General features: G+C 48.9%; 2 protein-coding genes across 4 annotated transcripts in view; one reads left to right on the top strand and one right to left on the bottom strand.

Moving 5' to 3' along the window:
- LOC124152216 lies at window positions 1–13,377 on the top strand. Of its 2 annotated transcripts, none has more exons than XM_048404015.1 (4): window positions 1–348; window positions 1,407–1,522; window positions 10,568–10,693; window positions 10,846–13,377. In XM_048404015.1, exon 4 carries the CDS (start codon window positions 11,367–11,369, stop codon window positions 13,143–13,145), a length of 1,779 nt encoding a protein of 592 aa, XP_048259972.1. In that variant the 5' UTR covers window positions 1–348; window positions 1,407–1,522; window positions 10,568–10,693; window positions 10,846–11,366; the 3' UTR covers window positions 13,146–13,377. The 2 variants fall into 2 exon arrangements, with proteins under 2 accessions (XP_048259972.1, XP_046381017.1); XM_046525061.2 differs by having other exon boundaries at window positions 96–348; window positions 10,846–11,002.
- Window positions 13,377–24,012, bottom strand: part of LOC124152217 — a 21,980-nt gene continuing 11,344 nt past the window's right edge. For both annotated transcript variants that reach the window (XM_046525063.1, XM_046525062.2), the window contains exons 2-6: window positions 19,339–19,563; window positions 16,775–16,838; window positions 16,315–16,442; window positions 15,474–15,599; window positions 13,377–13,576 (exon numbers count right to left, since the gene is read on the bottom strand). In XM_046525063.1, the coding sequence (XP_046381019.1) occupies window positions 13,454–13,576; window positions 15,474–15,599; window positions 16,315–16,442; window positions 16,775–16,838; window positions 19,339–19,548 (651 nt within the window). In that variant the 5' untranslated portion in view covers window positions 19,549–19,563 and the 3' untranslated portion in view covers window positions 13,377–13,453. The remainder of the gene's footprint in view (window positions 13,577–15,473; window positions 15,600–16,314; window positions 16,443–16,774; window positions 16,839–19,338; window positions 19,564–24,012) is intronic.

Genomic DNA, 24,012 nt, shown 5'->3' on the forward strand with positions numbered 1-24,012 from the left:
TCACTGGTGCGGGATCTCCTTGTCGGTGTATGGACCCGGGCTGGCGTCATATCGCGGAACTGTTTATACAGTAATAGGAGATGCTGCTTTTAAATTCTTCATTGAAAAAAAATCCAGACGTTGATAACAAAACAACATGGGATTGGTGACGTGTTTCTATAAATAGCTACATTCATATTCAAGCACCCGACTTCCTCGCTTGACAAAGGCAGCGGGAGGTCACGTGCAAGTGGGCGTGGTCGAGCTGGAAACACAGACTTGTGCGAGAATTGAAATAAAATCTTACTTGGCGACCCGACACTATGCTTCGCCTGGTCTACGCTCTTGCTTGTCTTGCGGTTGTTGATGGTACGTGTGTTTTAACATATTATGAAATGTTCAGGTTTTATATTGATGCGCTTCATAGTAAAATAGTCAAGTAACAAAGCTTCCAATAATTGTGTCTGTCACAGATGCCTGTAGATAATTGTGTCTGTCACAGATGCCTGTAGATAATTGTGTCTGTCAAAGGTGCCTGTAGATAAGTGTGTCTGTCAAAGGTGTCTGTAGATAATTGTGTCTATCACAGATGCCTGTAGATTATTGTGTCTATCACAGATGCATGTAGATAATTGTGCCTGTCACAGGTGCCTGTACATTAATGTGTGTGTCATAGGTGCCTGTAGATACTTGTGTCTGTCACAGATGCCTGTAGATACTTGTGTCTGTCACAGGTGCCTGCAGATAATTGTGTCTGTCTCAGGTGCCTCTAGATAATTGTGTCTGTCACAGGTGCCTGTAGATAAATGTGTCTGTCACAGGTGCCTGTAGATAATTGTGTCTGTCACAGGTGTCTGTAGATAATTGTGTCTGTCACAGGTGCCTGTAGATAATTGTGTCTGTCACAGGTGCCTGTAGGCAATTGTGTCTGTCACAGGTGCCTGTAGATAATTGTGTCTGTCACAGGTGCCTGTAGATAAGTGTGTCTGTCACAGGTTCCTGTAGATAACCGAGTTTGTCACAGCTGCCGATAGATAATCACAGTCACAGCGGTAGTCACGTACTACGGCAGTAGAGTGATTGGGACGCTGTGCTAACCCGGATCCTGGTCGTTCCAGTTACTTGTGCCGAGTGTACTTGACATCACGTGGATTTCACCTCCTGTGACAGGACGCCTGTGAGTGAGTGATTGATTGAGTGAGTGTGGTTTTACGCCGCTTTTAGCAATATTCCAGCAATATCACGGCGGGGGACACCAGAAATGGGCTTCACAGACTGTACCCATGTCGGGAATCGAACCAGGGTCTTCGGTGTGACGAGCGAACGCTTAAACCACTAGGCTATCCCACCGCCCTCTATGAAAGTGAGCTCCAGTGATTATATACCATGTTGATACATTGAAGCAGGCCGAGTTCTTGTACCTACAGGTGCCTGCCATGGGTCCCACACGTATCACGCCCGGGGCACCGCCTACTTCCCGTCCAATGACCCCATTGAAGGAGGGTTCGTGGACATGCGCGGTGCACCACTCCGCACTCTACAGGTGAAGCAAGTATAACATCGCTGGGTTGGTGAAGGGTTGCTAGGTTGGTGAAGGGTTGCTGGGTTGGTGGAGGGTTGCTGGGTTGGTGGAGGGGTGCTGGGTTGGTGGAGGGGTGCTGGGTTGGTGGAGGGGTGCTGGGTTGGTGGAGGGTTGCTGGGTTGGTGGAGGGGTGCTGGGTTGGTGAAGGGTTGCTGGGTTGGTGGAGGGGTGCTGGGTTGGTGGAGGGGTGCTGGGTTGGTGGAGGGTTGCTGGGTTGGTGGAGGGGTGCTGGGTTGGTGGAGGGTTGCTGGGTTGGTGGAGGGTTGCTGGGTTGGTGGAGGGGTGCTGGGTTGGTGGAGGGGTGCTGGGTTGGTGGAGGGTTGCTGGGTTGGTGGAGGGGTGCTGGGTTGGTGGAGGGTTGCTGGGTTGGTGGAGGGTTGCTGGGTTGGTGGAGGGGTGCTGGGTTGGTGGAGGGCTGCTGGGTTGGTGGAGGGCTGCTGGGTTGGTGGTTGTGTGAGTGAGTGAGTGAGTGAGTGAGTTATTGAAGGGTTGCTGGGTTGATGGTTCCTCGAGTGAATTGGTGGAGGGTTGCTGGGTTGGTGGAGGGTTGCTGGGTTGGTGGAGGGTTGCTGGGTGGTGGTTGTGCGAGTGAGTGAGTTAGCGAAGGGTTGCTGGGTTGGTGGTTGTACGAGTGATTGAGTTAGGGAAGGGTTGCTGGGTGGTGGTTGTGCGAGTGAGTGAGTTAGCGAAGGGTTGCTGGGTTGGTGGTTGTACGAGTGATTGAGTTAGGGAAGGGTTGCTGGGTGGTGGTTGTACGAGGAAGTGAGTTAGCGAAGGGTTGCTGGGTGGTGATTGTGCGAGTGAGTGAGTTAGCGAAGGGTTGCTGGGTTGGTGGTTGTACGAGTGATTGAGTTAGGGAAGGGTTGCTGGGTGGTGGTTGTGCGAGTGAGTGAGTTAGCGAAGGGTTGCTGGGTTGGTGGTTGTGCGAGTGATTGAGTTAGGGAAGGGTTGCTGGGTGGTGGTTGTGCGAGTGAGTGAGTTAGCGAAGGGTTGCTGGGTTGGTGGTTGTACGAGTGATTGAGTTAGCGAAGGGTTGCTGGGTGGTGGTTGTGCGAGTGATTGAGTTAGCGAAGGGTCGCTGGGTGGGTGGTTGTGCGAGTGATTGAGTTAGCGAAGGGTTGCTGGGTGGTGGTTGTGCGAGTGATTGAGTTAGCGAAGGGTTGCTGGGTGGTGGTTGTGCGAGTGATTGAGTTAGCGAAGGGTTGCTGGGTTGGTGGTTGCGCGAGTGAATTGGTGGAGGGTTGCTGTGTTGGTGGAGGGTTGCTGGGTCGGTGGTTGTGCGAGGAAGTGAGTTAGCGAAGGGTCGCTGGGTGGGTGGTTGTGCGAGTGATTGAGTTAGCGAAGGGTTGCTGGGTGGTGGTTGTGCGAGTGATTGAGTTAGCGAAGGGTTGCTGGGTGGTGGTTGTGCGAGTGATTGAGTTAGCGAAGGGTTGCTGGGTGGTGATTGTGCGAGTGATTGAGTTAGCGAAGGGTTGCTGGGTGGGTGGTTGTACGAGTGAGTGAGTTAGCGAAGGGTTGCTGGGTGGTGGTTGTGCGAGTGATTGAGTTAGCGAAGGGTTGCTGGGTGGTGGTTGTGCGAGTGATTGAGTTAGCGAAGGGTTGCTGGGTGGTGGTTGTGCGAGTGATTGAGTTAGGGAAGGGTTGCTGGATGGATGGTTGTGCGAGTGAGTGCGTTGGAGAGGAAGGGTTGCTGGGTGGTGGTTGTGCGAGTGATTGAGTTAGCGAAGGGTTGCTGGGTGGTGGTTGTGCGAGTGATTGAGTTAGCGAAGGGTTGCTGGGTGGGTGGTTGTACGAGTGAGTGAGTTAGCGAAGGGTTGCTGGGTGGTGGTTGTGCGAGTGATTAAGTTAGGGAAGGGTTGCTGAGTGGATGGTTGTGCGAGTGAGTGCGTTGGAGAGGAAGGGTTGCTGGGTGGATGGTTGTACGAGTAAGTGAGTTAGCGAAGGGTTGCTGGGTGGATGGTTATGTGAGTGAGTGAGTTAGAGAGAAAGTGTTGATTGGTGATGGCTGTACGAGTGAGTGAGATAGCGAAGGGTTGCTGGGTGGGTGGTTGTTATGTAAGTGAGTAAGCAAAGGGTTGCTGGGTGGGTGGTGGTTATGTGAGTGAGTTAGTGAAGGGTTGCTGTTGGGTTTTTCATGTGAGTGAGTTAGCGAAGGGTTGCTGTTGGTTGTTGGTTATGTGAGTGAGTTAAGTGAGTGAAGTAACGAAGGGTTGCTGTTGGGTGGGTGGTTGTACGAGTGAGTGAGTTAGCGAAGGGTTGCTGGGTGGTGGTTATGCGAGTGATTGAGTTAGCGAAGGGTTGCTGGGTGGTGGTTGTGCGAGTGAGTGAGTTAGCGAAGGGTTGCTGGGTGGTGGTTGTGCGAGTGATTGAGTTAGGGAAGGGTTGCTGGGTGGTGGTTGTGCGTGTGATTGAGTTAGCGAAGGGTTGCTGGGTGGGTGGTTGTACGAGTGAGTGAGTTAGCGAAGGGTTGCTGGGTGGTGGTTGTGCGAGTGATTGAGTTAGGGAAGGGTTGCTGGGTGGATGGTGGTGCGAGTGAGTGCGTTGGAGAGGAAGGGTTGCTGGGTGGTGGTTGTGCGAGTGATTGAGTTAGCGAAGGGTTGCTGGGTGGTGGTTGTGCGAGTGATTGAGTTAGCGAAGGGTTGCTGGGTGGTGGTTGTGCGAGTGATTGAGTTAGCGAAGGGTTGCTGGGTGGGTGGTTGTACGAGTGAGTGAGTTAGCGAAGGGTTGCTGGGTGGTGGTTGTGCGAGTGATTAAGTTAGGGAAGGGTTGCTGGGTGGATGGTTGTGCGAGTGAGTGCGTTGGAGAGGAAGGGTTGCTGGGTGGATGGTTGTACGAGTAAGTGAGTTAGCGAAGGGTTGCTGGGTGGATGGTTATGTGAGTGAGTGAGTTAGAGAGAAAGTGTTGATTGGTGATGGCTGTACGAGTGAGTGAGTTAGCGAAGGGTTGCTGGGTGGGTGGTTGTTATGTAAGTGAGTAAGCAAAGGGTTGCTGGGTGGGTGGTGGTTATGTGAGTGAGTTAGTGAAGGGTTGCTGTTGGGTTTTTCATGTGAGTGAGTTAGCGAAGGGTTGCTGTTGGTTGTTGGTTATGTGAGTGAGTTAAGTGAGTGAAGTAACGAAGGGTTGCTGTTGGGTGGTGGTTATGTGAGTGAGTAAGCGAAGGGTTGCTGGGTTGGTGGCTGCATGATAGAGTGAGTTAGCGAAGGGTTGCTGGGTGGGTGGTGGTTATGTGAGTGAGTTAGCGAAGGGTTGCTGTTGGGATTGTCGTGTGAGTGAGTTAGCGAAGGGTTGCTGTTTGTTGGTGGTTATGTGAGTGAGTTAGCGAAGGGTTGCTGGGTGGGTGGTGGTTATGTGAGTGAGTTAGCGAAGGGTTGCTGTTGGGTTTGTCGTGTGAGTGAGTTAGCGAAGGGTTGCTGGGTGGGTGGTGGTTATTTGAGTGGGTAAGGGAAGGGTTGCTGGGTTGGTGGCTGTATGATAGAGTGAGTTAGCGAAGGGTTGCTGGGTGGGTGGTGATTATGTGAGTGAGTTAGTGAAGGGTTGCTGTTGGGTTTTTCATGTGAGTGAGTTAGCGAAGGGTTGCTGTTGGTTGTTGGTTATGTGAGTGAGTTAAGTGAGTGAAGTAACGAAGGGTTGCTGTTGGGTGGTGGTTATGTGAGTGAGTAAGCGAAGGGTTGCTGGGTTGGTGGCTGCATGATAGAGTGAGTTAGCGAAGGGTTGCTGGGTGGGTGGTGGTTATGTGAGTTAGTTAGCGAAGGGTTGCTGTTGGGATTGTCGTGTGAGTGAGTTAGCGAAGGGTTGCTGTTTGTTGGTGGTTATGTGAGTGAGTTAGCGAAGGGTTGCTGTTGGGTTTGTCGTGTGAGTGAGTTAGCGAAGGGTTGCTGTTGGGTGGTGTTTATGTGAGTGAGTAAGCAAAGGGTTGCTGGGTTGGTGGCTGTATGATAGAGTAAGTAAGCGAAGGTTTGCTGGGTGGGTGGTGGTTATGTGAGTGAGTTAGCGAAGGGTTTGATGGGTGGTGGTTGTGCTAGTGATTGAGTTAGCGAAGGGTTGCTGGGTGGGTGGTGGTTATGTGAGTGAGTTAGCGAAGGGTTGCTGTTGGGTTTGTCATGTGAGTGAGTTAGCGAAGGGTTGCTGTTGGTTGGTGGTTATGTGAGTGAGTCAGCGAAGGGTTGCTGTTGGGTTTGTCGTGTGAGTGAGTTAGCGAAGGGTTGCTGGGTGGGTGGTGGTTGTGCGAGTGATTGAGTTAGCGAAGGGTTGCTGTTAGGTGGTGGTTATGTGAGTGAGTAAGCGAAGGGTTGCTGGGTTGGTGGCTGCATGATAGAGTGAGTTAGCGAAGGGTTGCTGGGTGGGTGGTGGTTATGTGAGTGAGTTAGCAAAGGGTTGCTGTTAGGTTTGTCGTGTGAGTGAGTTAGCGAAGGGTTGCTGGGTGGGTGGTGGTTATGTGAGTGAGTTAGCGAAGGGTTGCTGGGTGGGTGGTGGTTATGTGAGTGAGTTAGCGAAGGGTTGCTGTTGGGTTTGTCGTGTGAGTGAGTTAGCGAAGGGTTGCTGGGTGGGTCGTGGTTATTTGAGTGGGTAAGGGAAGGGTTGCTGGGTTGGTGGCTGTATGATAGAGTGAGTTAACAAAGGGTTGCTGGGTGGGTGGTGGTTATGTGAGTGAGTTAGCAAAGGGTTTCTGTTGGGTGGTGGTTATGTGACTGAGTTAGCGAAGGGTTGCTGGGTGGGTGGTGGTTATATGAGTGAGTTAGCAAAGGGTTGCTGGGTGGTGGTTATGCGAGTGATTGAGTTAGCGAAGGGTTGCTGGGTGGGTGGTGGTTATGTGAGTGAGTTAGCGAAGGGTTGCTGTTGGGTTTGTCGTGTGAGTGAGTTAGCGAAGGGTTGCTGGGTGGGTGGTGGTTATGTGAGTGAGTTAGCGAAGGGTTGCTGTTGGGTTTGTCGTGTGAGTGAGTTAGCGAAGGGTTGCTGGGTGGGTGGTGGTTATTTGAGTGGGTAAGCGAAGGGTTGCTGGGTTGGTGGCTGTATGATAGAGTGAGTTAGCAAAGGGTTGCTGGGTGGGTGGTGGTTATGTGAGTGAGTTAGCAAAGGGTTTCTGTTGGGTGGTGGTTATGTGAGTGAGTTAGCGAAGGGTTGCTGGGTGGGTGGTGATTATGTGAGTGAGTTAGCGAAGGGTTGCTGGGTGGTGGTTATGCGAGTGATTGAGTTAGCGAAGGGTTGCTGGGTGGGTGGTGGTTATGTGAGTGAGTTAGCGAAGGGTTGCTGTTGGGTTTGTCGTGTGAGTGAGTTAGCGAAGGGTTGCTGGGTGGGTGGTGGTTATTTGAGTGGGTAAGCGAAGGGTTGCTGGGTTGGTGGCTTTATGATAGAGTGAGTTAACGAAGGGTTGCTGGGTGGGTGGTGGTTATGTGAGTGAGTTAGCGAAGGGTTGCTGTTGGGATTGTCGTGTGAGTGAGTTAGCGAAGGGTTGCTGTTTGTTGGTGGTTATGTGAGTGAGTTAGCGAAGGGTTGCTGTTGGGTTTGTCGTGTGAGTGAGTTAGCGAAGGGTTGCTGTTGGGTGGTGGTTATGTGAGTGAGTAAGCAAAGGGTTGCTGGGTTGGTGGCTGTATGATAGAGTAAGTAAGCGAAGGTTTGCTGGGTGGGTGGTGGTTATGTGAGTGAGTTAGCGAAGGGTTTGATGGGTGGTGGTTGTGCGAGTGATTGAGTTAGCGAAGGGTTGCTGGGTGGGTGGTGGTTATGTGAGTGAGTTAGCGAAGGGTTGCTGTTGGGTTTGTCATGTGAGTGAGTTAGCGAAGGGTTGCTGTTGGTTGGTGGTTATGTGAGTGAGTTAGCGAAGGGTTGCTGTTGGGTTTGTCGTGTGAGTGAGTTAGCGAAGGGTTGCTGGGTGGGTGGTGGTTGTGCGAGTGATTGAGTTAGCGAAGGGTTGCTGTTAGGTGGTGGTTATGTGAGTGAGTAAGCGAAGGGTTGCTGGGTTGGTGGCTGCATGATAGAGTGAGTTAGCGAAGGGTTGCTGGGTGGGTGGTGGTTATGTGAGTGAGTTAGCAAAGGGTTGCTGTTGGGTTTGTCGTGTGAGTGAGTTAGCGAAGGGTTGCTGGGTGGGTGGTGGTTATGTGAGTGAGTTAGCGAAGGGTTGCTGGGTGGGTGGTGGTTATGTGAGTGAGTTAGCGAAGGGTTGCTGTTGGGTTTGTCGTGTGAGTGAGTTAGCGAAGGGTTGCTGGGTGGGTGGTGGTTATTTGAGTGGGTAAGGGAAGGGTTGCTGGGTTGGTGGCTGTATGATAGAGTGAGTTAACGAAGGGTTGCTGGGTGGGTGGTGGTTATGTGAGTGAGTTAGCAAAGGGTTTCTGTTGGGTGGTGGTTATGTGACTGAGTTAGCGAAGGGTTGCTGGGTGGGTGGTGATTATGTGAGTGAGTTAGCGAAGGGTTGCTGGGTGGGTGGTGGTTATGTGAGTGAGTTAACAAAGGGTTGCTGTTGGGTGGTGGTTATGCGAGTGATTGAGTTAGCGAAGGGTTGCTGGGTGGGTGGTGGTTATGTGAGTGAGTTAGCGAAGGGTTGCTGTTGGGTTTGTCGTGTGAGTGAGTTAGCGAAGGGTTGCTGGGTGGGTGGTGGTTATGTGAGTGAGTTAGCGAAGGGTTGCTGTTGGGTTTGTCGTGTGAGTGAGTTAGCGAAGGGTTGCTGGGTGGGTGGTGGTTATTTGAGTGGGTAAGCGAAGGGTTGCTGGGTTGGTGGCTGTATGATAGAGTGAGTTAACGAAGGGTTGCTGTTGGGTGGTGGTTATGCGAGTGATTGAGTTAGCGAAGGGTTGCTGGGTGGGTGGTGGTTATGTGAGTGAGTTAGCGAAGGGTTGCTGTTGGGTTTGTCGTGTGAGTGAGTTAGCGAAGGGTTGCTGGGTGGGTGGTGGTTATGTGAGTGAGTTAGCGAAGGGTTGCTGTTGGGTTTGTCGTGTGAGTGAGTTAGCGAAGGGTTGCTGGGTGGGTGGTGGTTATTTGAGTGGGTAAGCGAAGGGTTGCTGGGTTGGTGGCTGTATGATAGAGTGAGTTAACGAAGGGTTGCTGGGTGGGTGGTGGTTATGTGAGTGAGTTAGCAAAGGGTTTCTGTTGGGTGGTGGTTATGTGACTGAGTTAGCGAAGGGTTGCTGAGTGGGTGGTGATTATGTGAGTGAGTTAGCGAAGGGTTGCTGGGTGGTGGTTATGCGAGTGATTGAGTTAGCGAAGGGTTGCTGGGTGGGTGGTGGTTATGTGAGTGAGTTAGCGAAGGGTTGCTGTTGGGTTTGTCGTGTGAGTGAGTTAGCGAAGGGGTGCTGGGTGGGTGGTGGTTATTTGAGTGGGTAAGCGAAGGGTTGCTGGGTTGGTGGCTGTATGATAGAGTGAGTTAACGAAGGGTTGCTGGGTGGGTGGTGGTTATGTGAGTGAGTTAGCAAAGGGTTTCTGTTGGGTGGTGGTTATGTGACTGAGTTAGCGAAGGGTTGCTGGGTGGGTGGTGATTATGTGAGTGAGTTAGCGAAGGGTTGCTGGGTGGGTGGTGGTTATGTGAGTGAGTTAGCGAAGGGTTGCTGTTGGGTTTGTCGTGTGAGTGAGTTAGCGAAGGGTTGCTGGGTGGGTGGTGGTTATTTGAGTGGGTAAGCGAAGGGTTGCTGGGTTGGTGGCTGTATGATAGAGTGAGTTAACGAAGGGTTGCTGGGTGGGTGGTGGTTATGTGAGTGAGTTAGCAAAGGGTTTCTGTTGGGTGGTGGTTATGTGACTGAGTTAGCGAAGGGTTGCTGAGTGGGTGGTGATTATGTGAGTGAGTTAGCGAAGGGTTGCTGGGTGGTGGTTATGCGAGTGATTGAGTTAGCGAAGGGTTGCTGGGTGGGTGGTGGTTATGTGAGTGAGTTAGCGAAGGGTTGCTGTTGGGTTTGTCGTGTGAGTGAGTTAGCGAAGGGTTGCTGGGTGGGTGGTGGTTATGTGAGTGAGTTAGCGAAGGGTTGCTGGGTGGGTGGTGGTTATGTGAGTGAGTTAACGAAGGGTTGCTGGGTGGGTGGTGGTTATGTGAGTGAGTTGACGAAGGGTTGCTGGGTGGGTGGTGGTTATGTGAGTGAGTTAGCAAAGGGTTGCTGGGTGGGTGGTGGTTATTTGAGTGAGTTAACGAAGGGTTGCTGGGTGGGTGGTGGTTATGTGAGTGAGTTGACGAAGGGTTGCTGGGTGGGTGGTGGTTATGTGAGTGAGTTAGCGAAGGGTTGCTGGGTGGGTGGTTGTTATGTGAGTGAGTTAACGAAGGGTTGCTGGGTGGGTGGTGGTTATGTGAGTGAGTTAACGAAGGGTTGCTGGGTGGGTGGTGGTTATGTGAGTGAGTTAGCAAAGGGTTTCCTGTTGGGTGGTGGTTATGTGAGTGAGATAGCGAAGGGTTGCTGTTGGGTGGTGGTTATGTGAGTGAGTTAGCGAAGGGTTGCTGTTGGGTTTGTCGTGTGAGTGATTTAGCGAAGGGTTGCTGTTGGGTGGGTGGTGGTTATGTGAGTGAGTTAGCGAAGGGTTGCTGTTGGGTGGTGGTTATGTGAGTGAGTTAACGAAGGGTTGCTGTTGGGTGGGTGGTGGTTATGTGAGTGAGTTAGCGAAAGGGTTGCTGGGTGGGTGGTGGTTATGTGAGTGAGTTAACGAAGGGTTGCTGTTGGGTGGGTGGTGGTTATGTGAGTGAGTTAACGAAGGGTTGCTGTTGGGTGGTGGTTATGTGAGTGAGTTAGCGAAAGGGTTGCTGGGTGGGTGGTGGTTATGTGAGTGAGTTAGCGAAGGGTTGCTGTTGGGTGGTGGTTATGTGAGTGAGTAAGCGAAGGGTTGCTGTTGGGTGGTGGTTATGTGATTGAGTTAGCGAAGGGTTTGATGGGTGGTGGTTGTGCGAGTGATTGAGTTAACGAAGGGTTGCTGGTGGTGTTTGTGCGAGTCAGTGAGTTAGCGAAGGGTTGCTGGTGGTGTTTGTGTGAGTGAGTGAGTTAGCGAAGGGTTAAAGACTGACTGACGGACTCATTCTATATATATGGATGTATTTCTTGTCAGGATTTCTTGGAAGGCCGCGCCTTGAATGTTAGCGTTGCCATGGACAACCGTGCGGGAATCCTCTACGGAACCCCCATTTGTATCCCCGAGATGAACAAGAAGTACAAGAAGGACATTCTGTTCAAGGTGAGGTGTGATGTTTGACTCGATCGACACCGACTCGAACTTCGGCCTCTTAAGTATGCTTCAGCTTCATCAGTATGTTCAGGTTCCGCTTTGTCGAGGTTCCGCTTTGTCGAGATGTCATTATATGGACTCGTTATGGTTGTTTTCTTCAGATGGTTGACACCGGAAGTGCTTTCGTCGGCAAGAACCACAGTCGCATAGATATCTGCGTGCGCACCCGCAAAGAAACGTACGACGAGACGATCAATGGACCGCTGACTCTGGTGTTCCCGTGATTTATTGTGACCGAAATAAAAGCTGATATGAATATTCGAAAGGTTGTTGTAAAGGTTAGAGCATCTTGATGTCATTCCGTGGTTAAATGATTACGTCATTAAGAAGGGAAAGAAATACAACGTGTTAGAATAGTTCCCCGGTGACCTGGCGAACCTGTATGTAAACTGCCCTGTAGGTGAAAGTGGACCTGGCGAACCTGTAGGCAAACTCCCTGTGGGCGAAAGTAGACCTGGCGAACCTGTAGGCGAACTCCCTGTGGGCGAAAGTAGACCTGGCCGTCCATGGCAAGCTATGCTGAAATGTATCGGGTACTGGGGGACGGTGTCTGGAGTCAGGGTCTGTGTCACGAGTCAGGGTCTGTGTCTGGAGTCAGGGTCGGTCTCTGGAGTCAGGGTTTATGTATGGAGTCAGGGTCTGTGTCTGGAGTCAGGGTTTATGTCTGGAGTCAGGGTCTGTGTCTGGAGTCAGGGTCTGTGTCTGGAGTCAGGGTTTATGTCTGGAGTCAGGGTCTGTGTCTGGAGTCTGGTGTCAGGGTCTGTGTCTGGAGTCAGGGTTTATGTCTGGAGTCAGGGTCTGTGTCTGGAGTCTGGAGTCAGGGTCTGTGTCTGGAGTCAGGGTTTATGTCTGGAGTCAGGGTCTGTGTCTGGAGTCAGGGTCTATGTATGGAGTCAGGGTCTGTGTCTGGAGTCAGGGTCTATGTATGGAGTCAGGGTCTGTGTCTGGAGTCAGGGTTTATGTCTGGTGTCAGGGTCTGTGTCTGGAGTCAGGGTTTATGTCTGGAGTCAGGGTCTGTGTCTGGAGTCTGGAGTCAGGGTCTGTGTCTGGAGTCAGGGTTTATGTCTGGAGTCAGGGTCTGTGTCTGGAGTCAGGGTTTATGTCTGGAGTCAGGGTCTGTGTCTGGAGTCAGGGTTTATGTCTGGAGTCAGGGTCTGTGTCTGGAGTCAGGGTTTATGTATGGAGTCAGGGTCTGTGTCTGGAGTCAGGGTTTATGTCTGGAGTCAGGGTCTGTGTCTGGAGTCAGGGTCTGTGTCTTGAGTCTGGAGTCAGGGTCTGTGTCTGGAGTCAGGGTCTGTGTCTGGAGTCAGGGTTTATGTCTGGAGTCAGGGTCTGTGTCTGGAGTCTGGAGTCAGGGTCTGTGTCTGGAGTCAGGGTTTATGTCTGGAGTCAGGGTCTGTGTCTGGAGTCAGGGTTTATGTATGGAGTCAGGGTCTGTGTCTGGAGTCTGGAGTCAGGGTCTGTGTCTGGAGTCAGGGTTTATGTCTGGAGTCAGGGTCTGTGTCTGGAGTCAGGGTTTATGTATGGAGTCAGGGTCTGTGTCTGGAGTAAGGGTTTATGTCTGGAGTCAGGGTCTGTGTCTGGAGTCAGGGTTTATGTCTGGAGTCAGGGTCTGTGTCTGGAGTCAGGGTTTATGTCTGGTGTCAGGGTCGGTCTCTGGAGTCAGGGTCTGTGTCTGGAGTCTGGTGTCAGGGTCTGTGTCTGGAGTCAGGGTTTATGTCTGGAGTCAGGGTCTGTGTCTGGAATCTGGAGTCAGGGTTTATGTCTGGTGTCAGGGTCTGTGTCTGGAGCCAGGGTTTATGTCTGGTGTCAGGGTCTGTGTCTGGAGTCAGGGTTTATGTCTGGAGTCAGGGTCTGTGTCTGGAGTCTGGAGTCAGGGTCTGTGTCTGGAGTCAGGGTTTATGTCTGGAGTCAGGGTTTATGTCTTGAGTCAGGGTTTATGTCTGGAGTCAGGGTCTGTGTCTGGAGTCTGGAGTCAGGGTCTGTGTCTGGAGTCAGGGTTTATGTCTGGAGTCAGGGTCTGTGTCTGGAGTCAGGGTCTGTGTCTGGAGTCTGGAGTCAGGGTCTGTGTCTGGAGTCTGGAGTCAGGGTCTATGTCTGGAGTCAGGGTCGGTCTCTGGAGTCAGGGTTTATGTCTGGAGTCAGGGTCTGTGTCTGGAGTCAGGGTTTATGTCTGGAGTCTGGAGTCAGGGTCTGTGTCTGGAGTCAGGGTTTATGTCTGGAGTCAGGGTCTGTGTCTGGAGTCTGGAGTCAGGGTCTGTGTCTGGAGTCAGGGTTTATGTCTGGTGTCAGGGTCTGTGTCTGGAGTCAGGGTTTATGTCTGGAGTCAGGGTTTATGTCTGGAGTCAGGGTCTGTGACAGGAGTCAGGGTTTGTGTCTAGAGTCAGGGTCTGTGTATTGAGTCAGGGTCTGTGGCTGGAGTGGGGGTCGGCGTCTGGCGTCAGGGACTGTGTCTGGAGTCAGGGTCTGGGACTGGAGTCAGGGTCTGTGTCTGGAGTCAGGGTCTGTGTGTGGAGTCAGGGTCTGTTAGTGAAAAGGGCTTTTCATGTTGAGGTACTGAACCCGCCCTGTTGAACGAACGCATGAACCTCTAGGCTGCCCCACATAAGACAAACTGGAAGAACACGAGATAAACCACACAAAACAACGGCGCCTTTATCACGGTGGTAGATATACATGTTACTGGGCTGACCGGATGTGACGTGGCGGTCAGGGGAAGACAAGGGTGAGATGGCCGTTGATGGTGGAGTCGTAAGAGTTGGCCTGGGAGCTGACGCAGATGTCAATACGGCCGTGACCTTTACCAGAGAAGGCCGACCCTGTGTCCACAACCTGCAGATAAGCAGAAATCCTAAACAAGCGTAACTAAGAGGTCGATATTTCCTACATTTGTGTAACTAAGGGGTCGATATTGCCAACATATATGTAACTAAGAGATCGATATTTCCAACATATGTGTAACTAAGAGATCGATATTTCCAACATATGTGTAACTAAGAGATGAATATTTCCAAACGGATGTGTAACTAAGAGATCGATATTTCCTACACATGTGTAACTAAGAGATCGATATTTCCAACAGATGTGTAACTAAGAGATGAATATTTCCAACAGATGTGTAACTAAGAGATCGTTATTTCCAACAGATGTGTAACTAAGAGATCGATATTTCCAACATATGTGTAACTAAGAGATCGATATTTCCTACACATGTGTAACTAAGAGATGAATATTTCCAACAGATGTGTAACTAAGAGATAAATATTTCCAACAGATGTGTAACTAAGAGATCGATATTTCCAACATATGTGTAACTAAGAGATCGATATTTCCAACATATGTGTGACTAGGAGATCGATACTTCCTACATGTGTAACTAAGAGATCGATATTTCCAACATATGTGTAACTAAGAGATCGATATTTCCTACATATGTGTGACTAGGAGATCGATACTTCCTAGATGTGTAACTAAGAGATCGATATTTCCAACATATGTGTAACTAAGAGATCGATATTTCCAACAGATGTGTAACTAAGAGATCGATATTTCCTACATATGTGTGACTAGGAGATCGATACTTCCTACATGTGTAACTAAGAGATCGATATTTCCTCCATATGTGTAACTAAGTGATCGATACTTCCTACATGTGTAACAAAGAGATCGATACTCCCTAGATATATGTAGCATATATATCGAAACTTCATCGACATGCATAGCATTTAAAGCAGCAACAGCAACAGTACATAAAACATTTATATACAGTCGAGCCCTATAGTCTCGACTCCTGGGGACCAGATTGGTCATCTTGGAGCAGTTCATGTTGATGGCAACCGCTCTCTGTGTCGCTCCCATCTGCAGCATACCTATGGCTCTCTCCCTCTGGACAGCGGTCAGTCTTGGCATGTTCGTTGGTGTTAATCATCGCAACAAATGATAGGGAACAGATCCGTGCGTAATTTATGCCCAGAAATTGCACGATAATTTGGGAAAGAATGTTTAAAAAAATTGCTGAAAAACACCAATATATCCCAAAATCCGCAAAGCACGTGCAAAGAACGACAGAGTTTGAAAGTGGCAAATCAGTTAATGCTGGTAACGTTTCTTTTGGCCCTCAGTTTAGTTCGACTTACCCAGGTCTGGACATGTTCGACTCATGTAAAACTTCCTGTCGTTGATGTTTCACACCATGTGGTGTTCGGGGCATTTTACTGGATACAAATCCTAAATGTGGGTTTCAATCATTTTGATTTCGACGTTTAAGGGTAGGTTTTAAGTTAAAAATAAGTTAGTGTGAGTTACCGATAAACGGGAATTCGACACGTCCAGTTCGACACATGAGGGTTAAACTGATGATAAATATAGTGAAATTTTGTCTGGCCCAGACTATGAGTTCGACACAACCGGGGGATTTTCGAGATAATGGGGTTAGACTGTAGGTGGCTATGAAGCCATTTAAGCTCAACATCAATATTTGATTGGGGATGTTGACCCTCTGTGGTCAATCTCATTCAATTTAGCACAATACTGATGCACATGTAAATTGCTACCTGAGAAGCCGTGTACATCCCACCTGTAATACAGGTAGGCTAAGTTACCTGACTCACCTTAAAGACAATGTGTTTGTTGTATTTGTGGTTCCTCTACTGGTGTACATGTACATTGCTACCTGAGACGCCGTGTACAACCCCCCTGTAATACAGATAGGCCAAGTTACCTGACTCACCTTAAAGACAATGTGTTTGTTGTATCTGTGGTTCATCTCGGGGATGCAGATGGCGGTACCGTAGGCAATGCCCGCATGGTTGTCCATGGCAACGCTGACATAGCTCGCACTACCAGCCAAATATTGCTGAAACAAAACAATCATGTTCCTGTTGAGATTTAATGGAAGTTCATAGCATTGTGTTTGACAATGGTTAGTTGTCAAGAAAGTAGTACTAAATAATGTAAGCAGCGGTGTGGAAGATACTATGTGTAGATGCTTGTGAAGTGAAGGGTATCTGGAACCTTCTATAACAGCTAAACTAATCCAGCACTGTAAAGGACTTTCTGGAAGGGATTTAGACTATATAAGGTGACAAGAGCGTGCCTCTCTCATCTCACATTACACCTAGACCAGCGGTTGTGCGAAGATCTTTGTTTTCACCCTTAATATCCAGCCTAGTCCTATTTCAGAGTGAGTGAGTGAGTGAGTATGGTTTTACGCCGCTTTTAGCAATATACCAGCAATATCAAGGCGGGGGACACCAGAAATGAGCTTCACACATTGTACCTATTTTAGAAGCTTGATCACTCTTGCTGCTTGAATTTTGTACTGTCACTCTATTGTGTACTGCCGCTCTATTGTGTACTGCCGCTGTAATTAGTGTGCAATAATTTGCATTTATTTGTAAACCAGTTCATTTTATAATTCAATTGTTAATCGTATACCATTTCTTTGTTGTTTCAAACCCATATTCCCTCATGTTCTCACATAACGTAAGTGTTTCGTTTGTTGATGTTTAATTAATACTGGTAGTGAGCAGGTGTTACTTGGCGGGCGTGAGGGGCGGGGCCATGCTTACCTGTAGCGTCCGAAGTCTTGCCCCCCTCATGTCCACAAAGCCCCCCTCCAGGGCGTTGTTGGCTGGATAGTAGGCTGTGCCACGTGCGGAGTACCGGTGTCCCCCTGCACAGTCGAGGCTGCCTCCGCCTTCAAAACAAGATGGCGTCAAGTTTCACTTAGTACATTTGCACATACACACACACTTTGATCTGCATCACACAATGTATCCAGTGATGTGCCCAGGAGACGAATCGCGGCGCGTTAGACAACTGGGCCACCCGTGCCCCGTTGTAAGTAATGTGTTAGTCGCCTCTTACGACAGATGTATATTTGAAGTAGTATATACTCTAGATGCTTCTTACAAACCTCAACGGTATGATTAATTATTAGTTTATGATATTCAAGGAGACGAGGAAGCGCCAGGAGTTTGGTAGTGCACTGGCAAATTATGTGGCCTTCCTTGGGACATTGATGTTTACCTGAAGTGACGGAACCCCCCGAGCAAGTCTGAACGTTGACGTAATTTCCCGCGATCCATCCGCTCTGTAACAAGTACCAGCCAATCAGATGTATTAGATCAACACCAACTCACCAAGGGTAAATGTAACAATGTGTAGCAGGTAACATGAAGACGTGTCTCTCAGGAGACTAAGGGGTTAAGGAGGCCAAGTGGGTTAAGGGGGCTCAGGAGGCTAAGGGGGTTAAGGAGGCGAAGGGGATAAGGCAGATAAGGGGATAAGGAGGCTAAGGGGATAAGGAGGGAAAGGGGACCAGGAGAAAAAGGGCTTAAGGAGCAAAAGGGGTTAAGGAGGAAAAGGGGATAAGGAGGAAAAGGGGATAAGGAGCAAAAGGGGATAAGGAGGAAAAGGGGATAAGGAGGAAAAGGGATTACGGAGGAAAAGGGGATAAGGAGGAAAAGGGGATCAGGAGGAAAAGGGGATCAGGAGGAAAAGGGGATAAGGAGGAAAAGGGATTAAGGAGGAAAAGGGATAAGGAGGAATAGGGGATCAGGAGGAAAAGGGGATAAGGAGGAAAGATATTAAGGAGGAAAAAGGGGTAAGGCAGATAAGGGGATAAGGAGGAAAAGGGGATAAGGAGCAAAAGGGGATCAGGAGGAAAAGGGGATAAGGAGGAAAAGGGATTAAGGAGGAAAAGGGGATAAGGAGCAAAAGGGGATAAGGGGCAAAAGGGATTAAACAGGAAAAGGGGATAAGGAGCAAAAGGGGTTAAGGGGGAAAAGGGGATAAGGAGGAAAAGGGGATAAGGAGGAAAAGGGATTAAGAAGCAAAAGGGGATAAGGAGCAAAATGGATTAAGGAGGAAAAGGGGATAAGGAGCAAAAGAGGATAAGAAGAAAAGGGGTTAAGGAGGAAAAGGGGATAAGGAGCAAAAGGGATTAAGGGGGAAAAGGGGATAAGGAGCAAAAGAGGATAAGAGGAAAAAGGATTAAGGAGGAAAAGGGGATAAGGAGCAAAAGGGATTAAGGAGCAAAAGGGGATAAGGAGCAAAAGAGGATAAGAGGAAAAGGGATTAAGGAGGAAAAGGGGATAAGGAGGAAAAGGGATTAAGGAGCAAAAGGGGATAAGGAGCAAAAGAGGATAAGAGGAAAAGGGATTAAGGAGCAAAAGGGGATAAGGAGCCAAAGGGATTAAGGAGCAAAAGGGGATAAGGAGGAAAAGGGGATCAGGAGGAAAAGGGGTTAAGGAGGAAAAGGGGATCAGGAGGAAAAGGGGATCAGGAGGAAGAGGGATTAAGGAGAAAAAGGGGTTAAGGAGGAAGAGGGGATCAGGAGGAAAAGGGGATAAGGAGCAAAAGGGATTAAGGAGGAAAAGGGGATAAGGAGCAAAAGGGGTTAAGGAGGAAAAGGGGATAAGGAGGAAAAGGGGAAAGGGGTTAAGGAGGAAAAGGGGATCAGGAGGAAAAGGGGATCAGGAGGAAAAGGGAATGAGGAGGAAGAGGGATTAAGGAGGAAAAGGGGATAAGGAGGAAAAGGGGTTAAGGAGGAAAAGGGGATCAGGAGGAAAAGGGGATCAGGAGGTAAAGGGGATCAGGAGGAAAAGGGGTTAAGGATCAAAAGGGATTAAGGAGCAAAAGGGGATCAGGAGGAAAAGGGGATAAGGAGGAAAAGGGATTAAGGAGGAAAAGGGGATCAGGAGGAAAAGGGGATAAGGAGCAAAAGGGGTTAAGGAGGAAAAGGGGATAAGGAGCAAAAGGGGTTAAGGAGTTAAAGGGGATAAGGAGGAAAAGGGGATAAGGAGGAAGAGGGATTAAGGAGCAAAAGGGGATAAGGAGGAAAAGGGGATAAGGAGCAAAAGGGTTTAAGGAGCAAAAGGGGATAAGGAGCAAAAAAGGGTAAGAGGAAAAGGGATAAGGAGCAAAAGGGATTAAACAGGAAAAGGGGATAAGGAGCAAAAGGGGATAAGGAGCAAACGAGGATAAGAGGAAAAGGGGTTAAGGAGGAAAAGGGGATAAAGGGGATAAGGAGCAAACGAGGATAAGAGGAAAAGGGGATAAGGAGCAAAAGGGGATAAAGGGGATAAGGAGCAAACGAGGATAAGAGCAAAAGGAGATAAGGAGCAAAAGGGGATAAGGAGGCTAAGGGGATAAGGAGGAAAAGGGGATAAGGAGCAAAAGGGGATAAGGAGCAAAAGGGGATAAGGAGCAAACGAGGATAAGAGGAAAAGGGGTTAAGGAGGAAAAGGGGTAAGGCAGATAAGGGGATAAGGAGGCTCAGGAGGCGAAGGGGATTAAGGAGGCAAAGGGGGTTAAAGAGGATAAGGGGGGTCAGGGGGCTAAGGAGGCTAAGGGGGTTAAGTGGGTTAAAAAGAGGTTAAGGGGATTAGGGAGGCTAAGGAGGTAAAGGAGTTTAAGGGCATAAAGGGGGTTAAGGGGGTTGAGGAGTTTAAGGGCATAAAGGAGGTTAAGGGGGTTGAGGATTCGGTTTCTTTACCTGTATTGAGTGACTGAGCTTCAACGCCGATTTTAACCTTGTTTTCGTTATATCACACTGCCTGTCAGTTGGAGGTTAACTACATTGTACCTACCTGGCCGTTGAAGTCCACGTGCACCCAGCCACTTGTCTCATCACCTTTATAAGTGACGCAACTTCCGGTGTTCAGAGTACCGAGGATTGCATGACTTGTTCCCACACCTGACCGGACATGGACATTCCCAGTAGCGCATGCGCACTGAGCAGCGCTAGCTCCACGTAGGATGGTTGCCAAGACAACAACGTTGACCAACGTCAGCATCATTTTGAATCTCGATATCTGCATGAAACAGTCGCATAGATGTTCAGACTTTGTTGCATGCTTAGTTATTGTTGTTGGCCATGTTTTACTTTTATAAACTTTCTTCCAACCACAGAAAAAACAACCAGCATTTAATTTATTAAACAAGGGGCACAGAGGGTCACTTGTGTTGATGATAACAAGCTGGTGTGGTGACAGACCCCTTTCACCACACTTTATACAAAGGGTTTTTCATTGATAATCATTCACATTCCATTATAATACTTTTTTGTCCATCATCATATTTTACTGCTGTTCTAATAAAAAAATGGATTACAAAGTTATTTCTCCAAATTAAGTCTGAATAATAACATCTATATTAACATTATATGTAAGATCCAGAAATTATCAAAGTTTATGGTCCCTGTCAAAAAAATAAAAGCGGAAAAAACCGTTCCATAGCCAATAGAAATCTCTGCATAAAGCAGAGTCGATTGTAAGATTCCGACTTTATGATGAACATGTGTTTAAGACTCAATATGAAACAGTGATGACATAAATTTATTTCATAAAACAATCAAAAACATATCAGTAATATTCTAAAAAGGTTAACTTGAAATTGAAAACAACAACATCAAAGCGAAGAACAACCGATACCCACACAACATCTTGCTACGTGTACACACAGTCCACGAACTTGATCAACTAGACCAGGTGTGCTGTAGTGACGGTGGCCAGAACAACCGATACCCACACAACATCTTGCTACGTGTACACACAGTCCACGAACTTGATCAACTAGACCAGGTGTGCTGTAGTGACGGTGACCAGAACAACCGATACCCACACAACATCTTGCTACGTGTACACACAGTCCACGAACTTGATCAACTAGACCAGGTGTGCTGTAGTGACGGTGACCAGAACAACCGATACCCACACAACATCTTGCTACGTGTACACAGAGTCCACGAACTTGATCAACTAGACCAGGTGTGCTGTAGTGACGGTGGCCAGAACAACCGATACCCACACAACATCTTGCTACGTGTACACACAGTCCACGAACTTGATCAACTAGACCAGGTGTGCTGTAGTGACGGTGACCAGAACAACCGATACCCACACAACATCTTGCTACGTGTACACACAGTCCACGAACTTGATCAACTAGACCAGGTGTGGTTTTAGTGACGGTGGCCAGAACAACCGATACCCACACAACATCTTGCTACGTGTACACAGAGTCCACGAACTTGATCAACTAGACCAGGTGTGGTTTTAGTGACGGTGACCAGAACAACCGATACCCACACAACATCTTGCTACGTGTACACACAGTCCACGAAATTGATCAACTAGACCAGGTGTGCTGTAGTGACGGTGACCAGAACAACCGATACCCACACAACATCTTGCTACGTGTACACACACTCCAGGAACTTGATCAACTAGACCAGGTGTGCTGTAGTGACGGTGACCAGAACAACCGATACCCACACAACATCTTGCTACGTGTACACACAGTCCACGAACTTGATCAACTAGACCAGGTGTGCTGTAGTGACGGTGGCCAGAACAACCGATACCCACACAACATCTTGCTACGTGTACACACAGTCCACGAACTTGATCAACTAGACCAGGTGTGCTGTAGTGACGGTGACCAGAACAACCGATACCCACACAACATCTTGCTACGTGTACACACAGTCCACGAACTTGATCAACTAGACCAGGTGTGCTGTAGTGACGGTGACCAGAACAACCGATACCCACACAACATCTTGCTACGTGTACACACAGTCCACGAACTTGATCAACTAGACCAGGTGTGCTGTAGTGACGGTGGCCAGAACAACCGATACCCACACAACATCTTGCTACGTGTACACACAGTCCACGAACTTGATCAACTAGACCAGGTGTGCTGTAGTGACGGTGACCAGAACAACCGATACCCACACAACATCTTGCTACGTGTACACACAGTCCACGAACTTGATCAACTAGACCAGGTGTGGTTTTAGTGACGGTGGCCAGAACAACCGATACCCACACAACATCTTGCTACGTGTACACAGAGTCCACGAACTTGATCAACTAGACCAGGTGTGGTTTTAGTGACGGTGACCAGAACAACCGATACCCACACAACATCTTGCTACGTGTACACACAGTCCACGAAATTGATCAACTAGACCAGGTGTGCTGTAGTGACGGTGACCAGAACAACCGATACCCACACAACATCTTGCTACGTGTACACACACTCCAGGAACTTGATCAACTAGATCAGGTGTGCTGTAGTGACGGTGACCAGAACAACCGATACCCACACAACATCTTGCTACGTGTACACACAGTCCACGAACTTGATCAACTAGACCAGGTGTGCTGTAGTGACGGTGGCCAGAACAACCGATACCCACACAACATCTTGCTACGTGTACACACAGTCTACGAACTTGATCAACTAGACCAGGTGTGCTGTAGTGACGGTGACCAGAACAACCGATACCCACACAACATCTTGCTACGTGTACACACAGTCCACGAACTTGATCAACTAGACCAGGTGTGCTGTAGTGACGGTGACCAGAACAACTGATACCCACACAACATCTTGCTACGTGTACACACACTCCAGGAACTTGATCAACTAGACCAGGTGTGCTGTAGTGACGGTGACCAGAACAACCGATACCCACACAACATCCTGCTACGTGTACACAGAGTCCACGAACTTGATCAACTAGACCAGGTGTGCTGTAGTGACGGTGGCCAGAACAACCAATACCCACACAACATCTTGCTACGTGTACACACAGTCCACGAACTTGATCAACTAGACCAGGTGTGGTGTAATGACGGTGACCCTACATATGGTGGAAGGTGGCAAACAACAGACAACCAACAAGGCTGGATACACGTGGCAAACAGTAGACAAGAATGAAGGCTGGATACACGTGGCAAACAGTAGACAACCAACAAGGCTGGATACACATGACAAACAGCAGACAACCATCAAGGCTGGATACACGTGGCAAACACAAGACAACCAACAAGGCTGGATACACATGGCAAACAGCAGACAACCAACAAGGCTGGATACACATGGCAAACAGCAGACAACCAACAAGGCTGGATACACGTGGCAAACACAAGACAACCAACAAGGCTGGATACACGTGGCAAACACAAGACAACCAACAAGGCTGGATACACGTGGCAAACACAAGACAACCAACAAGGCTGGATACACATGGCAAACAGCAGACAACCAACAAGGCTGGATACACATGGCAAACACCAGACAACCAACAAGGCTGGATACACGTGGCAAACACAAGACAACCAACAAGGCTGGATACACGTGGCAAACACAAGACAACCAACAAGGCTGGATACACATGGCAAACTGTAGACAACCAACAAGGCTGGATACACATGACAAACAGCAGACAACCATCAAGGCTGGATACACATGGCAAACACAAGACAACCAACAAGGCTGGATACACGTGGCAAACACAAGATATCCAACAAGGCAGGATACACGTGGCAAACAGTAGACAAGAATGAAGGCTGGATACACATGGCAAACTGTAGACAACCAACAAGGCTGGATACACATGACAAACAGCAGACAACCATCAAGGCTGGATACACATGGCAAACACAAGACAACCAACAAGGCTGGATACACGTGGCAAACACAAGATATCCAACAAGGCAGGATACACGTGGCAAACAGTAGACAAGAATGAAGGCTGGATACACATGGCAAACAGTAGACAACCAACAAGGCTGGATACACATGACAAACAGCAGACAACCAACAAGGCTGGATACACATGACAAACAGCAGACAACCAACAAGGCTGGATACACATGACAAACAGTAGACAACCAACAAGGCTGGATACACATGGCAAACAGCAGACAACCAACAAGGCTGGATACACATGACAAACAGTAGACAACCAACAAGGCTGGATACACATGGCAAACAGCAGACAACCAACAAGGCTGGATACACATGGCAAACAGCAGACAACCAACAAGGCTGGATGCACATGACAAACAGTAGACAACCAACAAGGTTGGATACACATGGCAAACAGCAGACAACCAACAAGGCTGGATACACGTGGCAAACAGTAGACAACCAACAAGGCTGGATACACGAGGCAAACAGTAGACAACCAACAAGGCTGGATACACGTGGCAAACAGTAGACAACCAACAAGGCTGGATACACATGGCAAACAGCAGACAACCAACAAGGCTGGATACACATGGCAAACAGCAGACAACCAACAAGGCTGGATACACGTGGCAAACAGTAGACAACCAACAAGGCTGGATACACGTGGCAAACAGTAGACAACCAACAAGGCTGGATACACATGGCAAACAGCAGACAACCAACAAGGCTGGATACACGTGGCAAACAGTAGACAACCAACAAGGCTGGATACACAT

Source organism: Haliotis rufescens, unplaced genomic scaffold, assembly GCF_023055435.1.
Source record: "Haliotis rufescens isolate VD_foot unplaced genomic scaffold, xgHalRufe1.0.p SCAF_30, whole genome shotgun sequence".
Taxonomy (NCBI): domain Eukaryota; kingdom Metazoa; phylum Mollusca; class Gastropoda; order Lepetellida; family Haliotidae; genus Haliotis; species Haliotis rufescens.

Bases quoted from the DNA above. Each gene is read 5' to 3' on its own strand.
- LOC124152216 (XM_048404015.1), top strand. From the start codon at position 11,367: ATGTATGGAGTCAGGGTCTGTGTCTGGAGTCAGGGTTTATGTCTGGAG.